We start from the raw sequence: 15150 nt of genomic DNA, 5'->3' as shown, positions 1-15150 counted from the left end.
AGGGTTGCGATCTGTTGCCGGACACGGAAAAAGACAAAAGACAAAAAAAAAAAAAAAAATTGTAAAATTCAGGAATTATTAAACTCACCTTGCTTGTCTGTGGACATTACTTTTAAAATGAAATTTACAATCCTTGAGATGGTGTTAATGAACACTGTATAATCTCAAACTTATTAGTCTTTTAACCTATCTTCTTGTCAGCTTTAGTTAAATTTAATTTACCCTTTTAGAAACTGAATATCTGGGTTTTGTTTGTTTTTAATTATGGTCACTCAGTTGAAACTTTGGTAGAAAGTCTGCTGTTTAAATATTGTTTGACACTACTTTATTTTTTTAGGTTACATTTCGGACAAGAATTTATCACTGTAATATTAACAGTCAAGGAGTTATTTGCTTGGACATATTGAAAGATAATTGGAGTCCAGCACTAACCATTTCTAAAGTCCTCCTTTCCATCTGCTCACTTCTTACAGACTGTAATCCTGGTAAGGTTAATAATTGTTTACCTCAGTTCTTCCTCACCTGTTTTCTACATAAGCTAAGATATTCTAAAGATAGGTTTTATTTTTCTAAGAGCTTTCAAAGGACAAAAGCTAATTTGCTTTCCAAAGTAAGTTTTAATCAAGAGAAGTTCAATGTTCTAGGAATAGGGTGTTTTAAACTAAAGACTTACGTAAATTTGCCTTATGGTTTTTACATTTTCAGTCATCACTGCCCCCACCTCTGCCCCCATCCCCATTTGCACTATTTCCCGTACAGGTCTCCTAAACCAAACCATATACTTCTAAAAGTGGTATTTCTTTGCCGAATACTGAATTGTGATTTTGTTGGGACTCATTTCATTTTTTAAAAAATTTTTTTTCTAAATAAACTAAGTATGAATTTAGTTATTAAAGATTCTATTTTGTTTCTGAGAAACACTGTACTCCATTGGAATGGATCCAGATTCTGAGTGGGCAACCTGGCCCTTTCTAGGTAAAGTGTAGAGGTGAATAGTGTTACACTGCAGCAGCCCTGAGGACTTCACAGGATCCACAGTGCTGTAACTGGTGCCATTGAGCTAAAGGTCATATGAACACAGCTGGATGTTCAGTGTAGTCTGGAACCTTGAACATTCCAGTCCCTACTGAAGTTAGCCCAACACATAAGAGCAAAGAAGCCCCAATTGGGTGTTAGTTCAGTTCCATTTCTCTCCCAACAAAAAAGGAGATAAAGCCAAGACCAGTACTAAAGCCTGAGCATTCTATTTGGGTAGAATTGCATCCCTGCCCTCCACTGTGTTTTTTAAAGTTTAAAAGGGAAAATACCCAGAATGGCAGAGTAGTGTTTCAAAGATGGGTTTGATGACAAATACTTTGTTGTACATTTCTTCCCAAGCTGTCACTAATTTATTTGCTGAAGTTTAAAATGTTCTTTTTCTTTCTTCAAAGTAATCTACATTCTTTTCTTCCAGCCGACCCCTTGGTGGGAAGTATTGCCACTCAGTATATGACCAACAGAGCAGAACATGACAGAATGGCCAGACAGTGGACCAAGAGATACGCTACATAAATTGGGTCTTCACAGTTCTTACATTATTTGTCTGTCACAGAAGAGAGCTGCTTATGATTTTGAAGGGGTGGGGGAGGGTGGGAGTTGGTAAAGAGTAGGGTATTTCTATAACAGATATTATTCAGTCTTATTTCCTAAGATTTTGTTGTAACTTAAGGTATCTTGCTACAGTAGACAAAATTGGTAATAGCAACTTTTAAAACTGTCAATTAGTTCTGCAATATTAGCTGAAATGTAGTACAGAAAAGAATGTACATTTAGACATTTGGGTTCAGTTGCTTGTAGTCTGTAAATTCAAAACAGCTTAATTTTGTACAGGTTACACACATGGCCATTTATGTAAAGTCACACTAAGACTACATTTTTTTGTTTAAAAAAAATTGGAATTTGTTTTTCCTTCTTGGAAGGGAACATTGATATTTAACAGAGTTTTTAGAGACTGTCATCTCATATATATAAAATGGACACGTGGCTATAAGACCCGTATAGGAAATGAGTAGTTAATGTATTTTATTTTATATGCCAATCTACTTTATTGTGAAAAGATTAAAGGTTTGAATCAGGACTTGTGAAAATCTGTAGTGAAATACCTTAAGCTGTTAACTGTAAGGCGTGGAATAGGATTCGCTCAGTGGATTGGTTATATGTTGTGGACTGCTTAAGTCTGCATTTGTTACTGTGCTAATAAACAATATTAAAAACAACCACCTAACAGTGCTGTGTTCATTTACTTTGTTTGCCTTTTGGTTGCAGTGTGCAGATTTTTCAACTAAAATCGATGGATCTTTGTTTCTAAAATAACCTAAAAGTAATGCATATTTAATAAATAGGTATTTACCTATGTGAGGATTAGTACTTTAATTTATAAAACAGTTGATTTTTGAGATGTCTTAGAAAAGGTTAAATACTCTAACCCAGCTAGGTTTACTCTACTGGCATCTTTTTAAAAGCACATTCTAACATGCAGATATATGGAAACAAGTACATGAGAAATGGGTTCTGTCATGTAAATTGGTACAGCCTTAGAGGACAGTTTGGCGGTAGTGTCCAAGTATACACATCCCATAACCCAGCAATTCTATGTGTCTCCAGAGAAACTCACCTAGTTGCACACACATAAAAAGAATATGGTAACTCTGTGTACTAATAGATCTAAGTTGCAATTGGTAGGAAAAAAGCTAACTGCAGGGTGATGTTATTCATTTAAAAATAATTAAAATATCCATCTGTGTAAAATATAGGGAAGAAAACTAGAAGAACGATATTCAATAACTGGGAGAGAAGGCAGGAGGTGACTTAATATCTCAGTGATTATTTTTTGACCAAAAACTATTTGTGATAAGAAATTTTAAAGGATTATACAGTAGCAGCAATAGCTGATTTAAGTGTTATCTTTAATATGTAGTAGTTTTTGGTTTGAACTCACTGAACTGAGTCACCTGAGTTTAAAGGTATTCTATTTAAATTACTTGATGTTTTAACATTTCTTTGAATAGCTTACTTTCATGAATAGCTTGCTTCTTAATTTTTAAATTAGTTGTAATACTGTCAGCTTTCTAAATACAACTAGCTACATTGCTCAGATCTTGACCAAATCTTCAGAGAACCATAGCACAAACTCAGATATCCAACTTCAAGACAATCTGTAGCCAAGTATTTTTATGATACATTTTATTGCACATGACCAGGCATCTAGAAAACTATTTCAAAAGACATAGTACTCCTTCTGGAAAATGGAAGTTTTAAGTCCTTAAGTATTTGCCCATTTCTAAAAGAAGGAATAAACAGTTTGCCATTTAATATTTGGTTTATCAACAGGGGTCCAGTGGTGAAGGAGAAAAGGCCTTTGAGCATGATGAACCTACTTATACTACCCACTACCTTAAGTAATGGTAAATATAATTTGAGCAAAGCTAAATCATGGGTTTTGTTCTATTTAGCCAAATCTCCACAAGATAAAACTTAGCTTATTTAGTACCCAAATTATTGTTTTTGGTCATTTGGTCATACAAAAAAAAGTCTGGTTTTATAATTCCAGACATTAGATGACTAATGAACTTAAAAAAAGTTATGAGCTGGCCAGTTAGCTCAGTTGGTTAGCGCACAGTGTTACAAATACCAAGGTCAAGGGTTCAGATCCTCATACTGGCCAGCTGCCAAAAAAAAATTTAAAAGGTGTTTGAGTCAAGAAGTTTGCATAAAGTTACATAGAATGGGTACGATAGCTTCTGAAACAGGTTAGGGGATTATACATAGGTGTATTTGTTTTGTTCTGCCTATAACAATAGCTGAGACTGGGTGATTTATAAAGAACAGATTTCTTTCAGTTCTGGAAGCTGGGAAATCCAAGATCGAGGAGCCACTGGCATCTGGTATGGCCTCTGTGCTGTGTCATCTCATGGCTGAAGTCAACGTACGTGCACACAAGGGGGACCAAACTCACTTTTGTAACAGTCCTGCTCATCATAACTAACCACTCCCAAGATACATGAGGGCAGAGCCCTCATGATCTAATCAGCTCTTAAAGTTCCCACCTCACAGCACTGTTGCACTGGGCATTAAGTTTCCAACATGTGAACTTTGGGGGAGATCTCCAAACCACAGCATTCTGCCCCTAGCCCCCTATATTCATGTCTTCACAATGCAAAATACATATTCATCCCATCCCAATAGTTCCCAAAGTCTCAGCTTGTTCCAGCATCAACTCAAAAGCCTAGAATCTCACCCAATCAGATATGGATGATACAGCACAACTCATCTGGAAGCACATTCCTTTCAGCTGTGAGCCTGTGACATCAAAACAAGTTACATGCTCCCAAAACACAGTGGTAAGACAGGCATAGGATAGACATTCCCATTCTAAAAGGGAGAAATAGGCAAGAAGAAAGGGGTAACTGGTCCCGAGTAAGTCCAAAACCCTACAGGGAAAAGAAAATTAAAGCTTGAGAAAAATTTTTGATTCTATGTCCCACTTTCTGAACAGGGGCAGGGGTTGGGCCCCAAGTCCTTGGGCAACCCTGCCCCTATTGCTTTCCTGGGCTTAGCCCACACAGCAGCTCCCCCAGACTGGAGTTGCACTGGTAGCTCTACAGTTCTAAGGTCTTGGCAGCAGTCTCACTCCCAGTTCTACTAGGTATTGTCTTAGCTGGGGCTCTGCAGTGGCCCTGCCCATGACAAATTTCTGCCTGAGCTCCCAGGCTGTCCACGACATTCTTTGAAATCTAGGTGGAGGCCACCATGGTTCCACAGCTTTTCTATTCCACGTATCTGCAGAACCAGTACTACAAAACCACCACTAAAGTTTACAGCTTGTTCCTTCTGGAGCAGCAGATTGAGCAGCACCTGAGCTCACTTGAGCCACAGCTGGGTGGCTGAGGGGCACTGTGCCAGAATTCGGGGAGCAGAGTCCAGAGATCCCACAGGCCTTGAAACCTTGCATTCAAGGTCCTAACTTGCCTAGCTCACTTGAGCCACAGCTGGGTGGCTGAGGGGCACTGTGCCAGAATTCAGGGAGCAGAGTCCAGAGATCCCACAGGCCTTGAAACCTTGCATTCAAGGTCCTAACTTGCCTTAAAGATCTCTGAAATGCCTTTAGGGTCTTTCTCCCATTGTCTTGATGAACAGAACTTGGCTTTCTTTCTCTTCCTCCCCTTTCATTCATTCATTTATTCATTTATTATTTATTTATTTAGACTTCTCACTATACATTGTAGTTGATTTTTGTGTCCCTTTACCTGTTCTTTCCCCCTTTAGAACTTGGCTTCTTTCTATCCATATTAATCTCTTTAGCAAACTTGTTGCTTGACTATACCTTAGTATTATCTCCCAAACATGCTTATTCTTTACGTGACCAAGTTGAGTTTTCCAAATCTTTTCATTCTGCTTCCCTTTTAAAATTATAAATTCTCTAAATCTTTTCCCTCTCATTTTACTGTAAGTGGTCAAAAGAAGTCATGCAGCACCTTGAAAGCTTTGCTGCATAGATAGTTCTTCTGCAAAATATCTAGTTTATTACTCTTGACTTCTGCCTTCCATGAAGTTCTAGGACATGGGTGCAATTCCACCAACTTCTTTCCAACTGTATAACAAAGATGGCATTAATACCCTAGTCTCTAATATCTTGTTCTTCATTTCCATGAGACTATACCAGAATGGCCTTTACTGTCCATACTTCTACCAACAGTCTGCTCACTACTACTTATGTAATCCCAAAGAAGTTTTAGGCTCTCCCTACAGTTCTTGCCATCTTCTGAGCCATCACCAGTATCACCCTTAAAGCTGCATTCACAGCAATATAGGCTTTTTTTTAGCCTACTCCTCCAAATTCTTCCAGTCTCTGCCCATTACACGGTTCCAAACCTGCTTTCACATTTTTAGGTATGTGTTATAATAATGACCCCACTCCTGGTACTAATTTTCTGTCTTAGTCCGTTTTGTGCTGCTACGACAGAATGTTTGAGACTGGGTAATTTATAAAGAACAAATTTGTGTCTTACAGTTCTGGAGGCTGGGAAGTCCAAGACTGAGGGGCCACTGGCATCTGGTGGGGGCCTTCATGCTGTGTCATCATCTCATGGCAAAAGGTAAAAGGCAAAAGAGCTCGTGTGCAAGAGGGGGCCAAACTCGCTTTTATAACAAACTCACTTTTATGACAAACCCACTCTCAAAATAACCCAGTCCCCCAATGAGATTTATCCATTCATGAGGGTAGAGCCCTTATGACCTCTTAACAGGCCCCACCTCCCAACACTGTTGCATTGGGGATTAAATTCCTAACACACAAATTTTGGAGGACACATTCAAACCAGAGCACTATCCAAGCTTTATTTTACTGTTTTGACAAGTGCAACATAAATAACAGAGGTGCTAATTTCAGGGACAGGCTTCAAACAATGAGAATAAGAATATATTATTTCATATCAGGCAATAATAAACTTAGCCCAACTGAATAATTTAATTATAACCTAAAGTGCATTGAATTACTACCTTGAGGGTTTCCTAAGGAACAAAGATATATACAAATGGCCTATTTTAAATACTAATCTTACCCCATGTTCACAGACACTTTAAAGGCCATCCCCATTCAACAAACAATTGTGGAATTACTGATTTTTAGTTCTCGGAGCTAGAGTTCCCTTTGTTTTTCCTCCCAGGCAAAGGAAAGCCTGATTTGCTCTGGGGTTGGGAAAGTTTACTGGCTAATAAAGTGAATGGTTCAATCAGAGTTTTCCGATCTGTAACAGTTACTTCCCACAGTCTCACTTTCTCACTTTTTGCCCACTGCTGTGCCACTTCAGCATCCACTTGCCTCTGCTCAGAAAGGTCGATCTTGTTTCCTAATACAACAATTGCTACCTGAAAGAAAATGGATTAAAAATGTCATACTAGGAATTTGCCAACATCAGTTCCTAGGCAAAATGAAGAAATATGGAAAACTGTTCCATTTAACAAACTGCTTTATTAAACTGATTCTCAGATGTGACTGGAATGATAATAGGACATCACCTCCCTCTTCCTTAATGCTTTTTTGCTAAAAATGCAGATGTTCTACAGGTTGCTCACTATAAAAATTTTTAACAGTGAAGTTACTCTTAGGTATAACTGAAAGATAGATTTGGAAAATTAATATTTAGGATACAGATAATGGGTTCAATGTTTAGTTTGGGAGATTTGGGAGATTTCCAATACAGTACTTCAAAATAAAACATGACAACTGGAGCTGTGAGAATTCTGTACCCCTAGAACCTAAGTTCCACAAGAATAGGAATGTTTGTTTTGTTCATGTTATTCCCAATCCTAGAAAAGTACCTGCTAAATATCTGTTGACTGTATGAGCCAACTGAAACATTTTATACTAAATACAAGTTAATCATTCGTTTAAACTTGAATGCAAACAGCAAGCACTGTTTGAGTTGACCAGAACACAGCAGTCACAACAAAGCCCAGGAGGAGGGGGAAAAATGTTTAGATAGTGATTCTAAAGAAGACCAAACAGGATGATGGAACAACGGAGGAAGGACAGCGAGAACTGTTAGAGAAGGCACCTCTGAGGAGCAGCACTGAACTAGTAAGACTTCTGAACCATCTCTATGTACCTTCCTGCTTCTAAGTAGACAGAGCTCCCTATGCTCCAGGTAAGGCCAGGCCTTCCAGGCAGGATGGAGGAGTGGAGCCCAGAGCTCTGGTTTCCTTGGTAAATCTTGTCCTCCATCTCAAAACAGGAGCTATCCCCCTTTGAGCCCTCCTGTCATTCATCACCCAAATTTTCATCTTTGTGTACATCCCCCTAGTCTTACCTCCATCTCCTTCTCCTCTCCAACTGCAGAAATTCTTCCATTTTGCCCCCTAGAATTCAGCAAGACCCCACCCTGCCACGCCCCCACCCTCTGCTTTGAACATTCCCTTTACCTTCTTGCCTAGCTGGAGCCTGGCTCAGCCCCCCAAACCTGCGGTCAGTCCCCTCCTACCACTATTACTGGGAAGGAGGGTTGGGCGTGTTAAGGTGTCCTCTTTGTCCTTCAATGCTGCCTCCAACAATGTCCTTCCCTAAAAACCCCTGCGAAAGGCTGGTGCTATTAGTGCACTGTACCTACTAACCATCCCCTGTTGCTGCTCATCACAGCTGTAGCTCATGGTAACCCTCCTCCCCCACCATGGTCATAATTCCTGGTAATTTCACTAGCCATGTGGATGATGCTTCCAGTCACTGGGTTTCTCAGTGCTTTGACTTCTCAATGATCTTACCCTCCTTACCTTGGCCATTCACTCCCATGGTCACATCGTAGACCTAAGCATTATAACTGCTCCCCTCTGTGATCTCAATTCCAAGCACACCACTCTGACCTCTACCTTCCAAACCAGGCCTAACATACCAACTGCAACATTTCTAAATACAAGGACACACAATCCATCAGCTCTCCTACCTTTATCACTGCCCTTCCACCCCACTCATGTCCACGGTTCCTTCTCACCTAGCTTACATTCTTTTTATTCACTCCCTTGCCCCCGTTATTCCATTATTCACCTGGCAAAAGCCTTCCCTTGTTAAATTTAACTCCTAACCAGATTCTGTGCCTATACCACTTAGCTGAGTCTGGCTGGAGAAAAACAACCCTGCTGGCTTGTCCCAATTCATAACCACTGACCTCAAATGAACTAGTGTTCTTCAGCAAATATATTACACTTTCTCCATTTACTCTGTAATGAGACAACATCTCATACCTCGGCCATCTTCTCCAAGCTGCAACATCTCCTCTTCCTTCCCCACCTTCCTCTCAGCTGAGCTGATGACCGTACTATTTCAGTAAAAAGACTAGCGACTTCCACATGCTTCTACCACCACATCTAACAAGCTAAGCCATCTTCTCCAAGCTGCAACATCTCCTCTTCCTTCCCCACCTTCCTCTCAGCTGAGCTGATGACCATACTATTTCAGTAAAAAGACTAGCGACTTCCACATGCTTCTACCACCACATCTAACAAGCTACCATCTTCCAAGGCCATTTTACTCTGCTCTAGAAACCATCCTCTCATAGTTGGACAAGGATATCACTCCAGCAATTATTCCCCCTCATCAATTTTCTACTCTCTGTTGAATGACTGCCATTAGCATACAAACAATGTTATCTCTCATTTAAATAAAACAAACCTCCAGCCAGCCACTAAAAAGTAAATAAACAAAACCTTTTTATACCACATCCTTCTCCAGTCCTTGAGAAGGACTTAATAGAACAAAATTACATCGGGAAAAAAAAAAAAGTAGAGTAGTGTCACTAGAGTACAGTGAGAGAGGAGCAGAATGATAAAGATAAGATGAAAAGGATCAGCAGGGGCCAAGTCATCGTGTGTCTTTATAGACCATAGTAAGGCACGTGGATCTTATTTGTACGTGGTAAATGGGTAAAATCCAGTAATTACTCAGGGTTTTTTTTTTCTTTCTTTCTTTTTTGTAAGGCTAAAGACAAGAATCCTATTTAACCAAGAAGACAATAAAAAGACAAATTAAACAGTGATCCCAAACAAATGAAACAAACTATGTAGTACTTGAGATATGGAGTCATTAAAGTCCAACTTGTACTTGGTAACAAGCAAAAGGCAAAGAGGCAAATGCTGGTTCTGATTGAAGTCAATCAGTCCTACATTTCCTTGGCTAAGAAAAAAGATTATGAAGGTTACAGATACTGAGAACACAATACAATGGTTTCTAAATATTTAAACTACCCAAAGGTCCATGCTACTGTTTAAATAGTATTATAATTCACATTTGACATTTTTAACATACCCATTTACCTCTTTTTTGTCTTTGAACTTATCGATTTCTTTCTTCAGTAGTTCCACTCTTTGAAAGGATTCAAGGTTATTCACACTGTACACGAGAACAAAGCCATCAGCAAATGAAAAATAATGCTTTGGCAGCTCCACGCCTTCCTGTAGGCCTCTGGTGTCATAAAGATGGAGTTGTTCCTTTACTCCCCGATCCGTTTCCACCGAAGCCATGTATACATCTTCCATTGTTTCACAATCTTCTGTTCCTGTGATTAAGAAGAAATTACTCTTGGATAAGCCAGTATTGATTGCTCAGTATTTTCTTGCCCTTTAGAAGTTGGCTTTCTAGGTTCCCTATTTACCACATATAATAATCACATTTCTATTTTACTAATTTCTTTAAAATGAAAAGTAGTTGTTATAGTAAATGAACAAAGTGCTTTTAAAAAATATTTCCTCTGTATAAAAATAAAAGTAGTAATAAAAATTTGGCAATGAGATTTACTATTAAACTATATTTTTAAGGGGCCGGCCCGTGGGTCGCTTGGGAGAGTGTGGTGCTGATAACAACAAGGCCACAGGTTCGGATCCCATATAGGGATGGCCGGTTAGCTCACTTGGGAGAGTGTGGTGCTGACACCAAGTCAAGGGTTAAGATCCCCTTACCGGTCATCTTAAACAAAACAAAACAAAACTATATTTTTATAGTTTAAAAAAGTAACTATTACAAGAGTCAAAGAACTTAATACCTACCAGCCATCTGCCAAAAAACCAAAAACCAAACAAACAAAAGAATTTAATACCTAAATTGGAGAACTAAAGGCTAATTTAAAAAGTAGCTTCAACAACTAAATAGTCCCCTTCTCTTCTCCATCTGAACCAAGGCAGGACCTGGGGGAAATTTGCTGCTTTTTTCTGTAGAACTTCTACTATTTCCAGAGTCTGTTTAAGGAACTTATAAATTCACATGTCCTGTCTGGGCCTGACCACCAGGCCTCTAATTTCCAAGCATCTACTGGGCACTTCTATATGAATGTCCCGCAAACACTTCAAATTAAAAACTTGTCTTCCCTCCCCACACCTGTCCCTCATCCTTACTTTCTCTCCTCGATCACCATCCACCTGGGCAGTCTTCAGAGTTCTTGTTGAACAAGAGAAGTGTGGGAGAAAATTACCACAAACCAGCCACTCTAGTGCTGAAACATCTGCTCAGCCCTCTGCCTCCTTTTATTCCCATGGGCTTGTTATCTTCACCTAAACTCCCACTACAGCTCGGTAACCACCTGGTAAACACCTCTTATCCTTTGGAGACTACTGAAATGTCTCTCATGATTATCCCCTTTCCCCCTTTCTGCTCCTGCTGTGCCTTGTACAGGTAATACCATTTTATACTTCAAACTTCCCATATCCCCTCCACCTACAGTGTAAATTCCTTTAGTCAGGACTGTGGTTAATGTATCTTTGTAGAACTGAGGACTAACAAATGGACTTAAATACAAAAAAAGTATGTCCCAATTTCAGTCCCCTTCTTGCCAGTGATGTTTTAAAAATGCATTTTACCACTCTGCTCCATTTGTGCAAGTATGTCTCCTCAAGTAGTCTATAAGTTCCTTCAGGGAAAGAAACCATTCTGTGTACACAGCAAATACAAGTAATCAATAATCCTTTGTTGATAAAGGAATTAGGGGGAGAAGATTAACGCTTGGAATTTTACTTAGTAGAGAGGCACATAAGATAGGTATGGTACAGTCCCAGTAACCATCTTCATATATAAATGTGTGCTATATCTAGAGGTAAAATCATACGGATAACATCCTATATTTAAAAAAAAAAATCATAAAACAAAATAAATTTTTAAAAATATTATGGTTATAGTTTTTGAAAACTCTGGTTATAGATTTCCTAAACAACCTACATACTGTAGAATGATTTGTTCCAGATGCCTTAACATGAAATGTCCGTAAGTATTAAGTTAAATAAAATCTCCATAAGCATTAGATTAAAAAGAACAATCATGTAATGATATATTGGGTCATGAGAAACAAAAATTTCCTTTTTTTTTTTTTTTGGCAGCCAGTACAGCAATCTGAACCCTTGACCTTTGTGTTTTCAGCACCATTTACTTTGATGAGCATAAATATTTACTTTCATGAGCATAAATAACTGAGCGAAAATTTACTTTCATGAGCATAAATAACTTTACACTAAGGAATGTGTTTGATGGTTAGTAAGGGAAAATTATTCCTAACTTTAATTAAGTGTGTGTGTGTGTGTGTGTGTGTGTGTGATCCTGTCATAAATTAAGCTTTAAGGAAATTAAGTTATTCTATTAAGACACAAACTTATTGGGTTTTCATGACAAAGAAATTTGAAAGCAAAAACTACCAAGACTTTTTTGTCATGTGATGTTTTATTTACCAAAAGCCAGTCACCTCCCCTTTATTAAGCTTAGGCTTTTTGATACTGTGTTACACTCTATAAATCAACTGAAGTCATGACTCTTCCATTAGCTCTCTACATCCCCTCTCACGCTCTGCTGCTGGGCAATCTCCCCCTCTCCCACACCAGCAGAAAAGGGAGCCATCTCTGGGAAGGGTAAAACAGAGGATGTATTCACTGTGCAACAGAGGGCATGAGTTCTATAGTGTAAAACGGGGCAATTAAGTGACATGCCTGTGTGCACACATGTACACACACCGAATGTTGAACTCAAGCTCTCTTCCCCTTCTCTGCTCCCAAAACTGTGGCAGCAGGGCCATTATCCTCACATAGAGGAATATGGCCAGTGGAAAAGAAAAAATCCTAAATATACTGAGGTCTGGGGTTCCCCAACAAATGCCCCAATCACCTCACTGAAGCTCAAAGTCAAGAACATTATCCACATACTCAGAGTTTCCAATTAAGCTTTTCTTAATTATGAGCTGGTAACCAAGGTTTACCAGACACCTGAGGAAAACAGAGACCAAAAATCAGAAAAGAGCACTCAATGGAAACAGACTATGTAAAGAAAAGAAAAACAAAACAACTATCTAATATATCAAAGATATAAGATAGTATATCCACAAAATAAGAACAGAATGCTAAGAAATAAAACCTCAATAAAAGGGCTCAAAAAATAAAGATGAAGAAATCTCCCAAAAAGTGGAGCAAAAATATTGATGGAAAACTGGGGAGGAGAAATAAGAAAATTAGAGGACCATTTCAAAATGGCCAGAATCCAAAAGAGAGTTCCAGAAAGAGAAAACATAGAACGAGAGGAGGGAAAGCATCAACAAAATAATTCAGAACTGAAGAACATGCATTTCCATATTGCAAGGGCCTACTGAGTGTCCAGTACAACAAATGAAAATAGACCACATTTCTATGACACATCACTGTGAAATTTCAGAACACTGGTGTCTTAGTTCATTTGTGCTGCTATAACAAAATACACTGGATAATCTATAAACAAAAGAAATTTATTTCTCACAGTTCTGGAGGCTGAGAAGTCCAAGACCAAGGCACCAGCAGGTTTGGTGTCTGGTGAGAGGCCAGTCTCTGCTTCCAAGATGATGCCTTACTGTTGCACGCTCAGCAGGGGTCAAACACTATGTCCTCACATGGCAGAAGACACGGAAGGGAAAGACAGAGCTCCTTTCAACCACAAGCTCTGTTATAATTCCATGCATGAGGACAGAACCCTCAAGACTTAAAGGCAACACCTCTTAACACTATTGCATTGGGGATTAAGTTTCAAAATGAATTTTGGAGGGGTCACCATCATTAAACCACAGCAACCGGGGCAAAGAAGAGAGCCCATAAAAGCTTCCATTTACAAAATATCAAGAATCATAATGGCTCCCAGATTCTCAAAAGCAGCACTAGAAGGAAGAAGACAAAAGAATCTGGTAAAGTTGAAGATACACACCCCCTATGAATCAGCAATTTCACTTTCTAGATATATACCCCAGAATTTGCCACATAATAGACAGGAAACATGTACAAGATTGGTCATAGTAGCATTATTTCTAATACCCCCAAACTGGAAACAACCCAAATGTTTATCAAGATAGAAGAGATAAATAAATTGGGGTAGTTTCATACCACAGACTACTACAGGGCAATGAAAATTAACAAACCATAGCCACTACAACAAAATGGGTGAATCTTACAAATAAAAGGTTGAGTGAAAGAAGCCAGACACTGAAGAATTTATACAGTGTGATTCCATTCATATAAAGTGGATGTAAGGCAAAAGTAAACCATACCTTTTAGTGAAAAAACCATAAAGAGAAGAAGGGAATGATTAACCAAAACTCAAGGGAAGGGAAGGACTGAGTTGTGACCAGAGAGAGGAACATGGAGAGGCACTGGAGTGCCTTCAATGTTCTACTTTGTGACCGCATGGAGATTACATGAAGGTTTATCTTATAATTATTCAATTAAACCATACATGTACTTTATATGCTTCTCCATATATATGGTGCATTTTATAATAAAATAAGGAGAAAAGATGAGTTCTATACCCAACAAAATTATAATTCATGTGAGTGTAAAATAAAGACATTTTCAAACACACAAAGCATCAAAAAATGTATCATGTACATTTTCTCAGGAAACTATGTGAGGAGACCCTCCATCAAAATTAGCATGTAATCACAGAAAGAGGAAGACATGAAATCCAGAAAACAGAACTAACACAGGAATGAAGTAAAGGGAATCACAAGGACAAGAGTAAATATTTCTATTCAGAAGTCCGAGGATCACTACTTTGCCTAAAGCATAGAGGGCACTTTGAGGGCTGTCATTATCCACCTGATACCCCATTCCACTGTACAACTTTTCAATCCCAGAAAAGTAGTGTACTGGAAGATGTGCTCCATTAATATAATCATATAAACCGAAAGAGGAAAACAAGAGATCCAGGAAACAGGAAATCAAAACCAGGAAGAAAGGTAAAGGGAAATTCCATGGTGATAGCAGGGCAACGGGCCTAGATAAAAGAACAGATATCTCCTGGAAGGATATAGCCAAAAAAAAAAAAATTACTGATGAAGTTGACCTCACAGAAAATTGAGAAACATGTGGACAATGTGGAAAGAATTAGCAAAAGGTATACACAAAACTAGAGAAATGACAGATAAAGCAAATATTAGCCTCCATAAAAACAAAAAGTAAGGGGCCGGCCCGGTGGCGCACTGGATAGTGCGCCGCTTGGGAAGGCGGCGGCGCTCCCGCTGAGGGTTAGGATCCCATGTGGAGACCGGTTCCCGCTCACTGGCTGAGCGCGGTGCGGGCGCGACACCGAGGGTTGCGATCCCGTTCGCGGTCCCCCGGCCGGCCCGGGGGCGCCCC

General features: G+C 39.1%; 2 protein-coding genes across 2 annotated transcripts in view; one reads left to right on the top strand and one right to left on the bottom strand.

Annotated features, from left to right (window-relative positions):
* UBE2E1 (ubiquitin-conjugating enzyme E2E 1) overlaps nt 1-2258 on the top strand; it is an 80238-nt gene extending 77980 nt beyond the window's left edge. The window contains exons 4-5 of the mRNA XM_008581136.1: nt 338-485; nt 1454-2258. Coding sequence (XP_008579358.1) covers nt 338-485; nt 1454-1551 — 246 coding nt within the window. The 3' untranslated portion in view covers nt 1552-2258. The remainder of the gene's footprint in view (nt 1-337; nt 486-1453) is intronic.
* A 4095-nt stretch (nt 2259-6353) lies between these two features.
* NKIRAS1 (NFKB inhibitor interacting Ras-like 1) overlaps nt 6354-15150 on the bottom strand; it is a 22073-nt gene continuing 13276 nt past the window's right edge. Inside the window, exons 3-4 of the mRNA XM_008581135.1 lie at nt 9841-10082; nt 6354-6906 (exon numbers count right to left, since the gene is read on the bottom strand). Coding sequence (XP_008579357.1) covers nt 6664-6906; nt 9841-10082 — 485 coding nt within the window. The 3' untranslated portion in view covers nt 6354-6663. The remainder of the gene's footprint in view (nt 6907-9840; nt 10083-15150) is intronic.

The sequence above is a fragment of the Galeopterus variegatus genome, unplaced genomic scaffold, assembly GCF_000696425.1.
Source record: "Galeopterus variegatus unplaced genomic scaffold, G_variegatus-3.0.2 Scaffold2273, whole genome shotgun sequence".
Lineage (NCBI taxonomy): Eukaryota > Metazoa > Chordata > Mammalia > Dermoptera > Cynocephalidae > Galeopterus > Galeopterus variegatus.
Note: the sequence above shows the minus strand (reverse complement) of the source record. Positions and strands in the feature narration are given on the sequence as shown.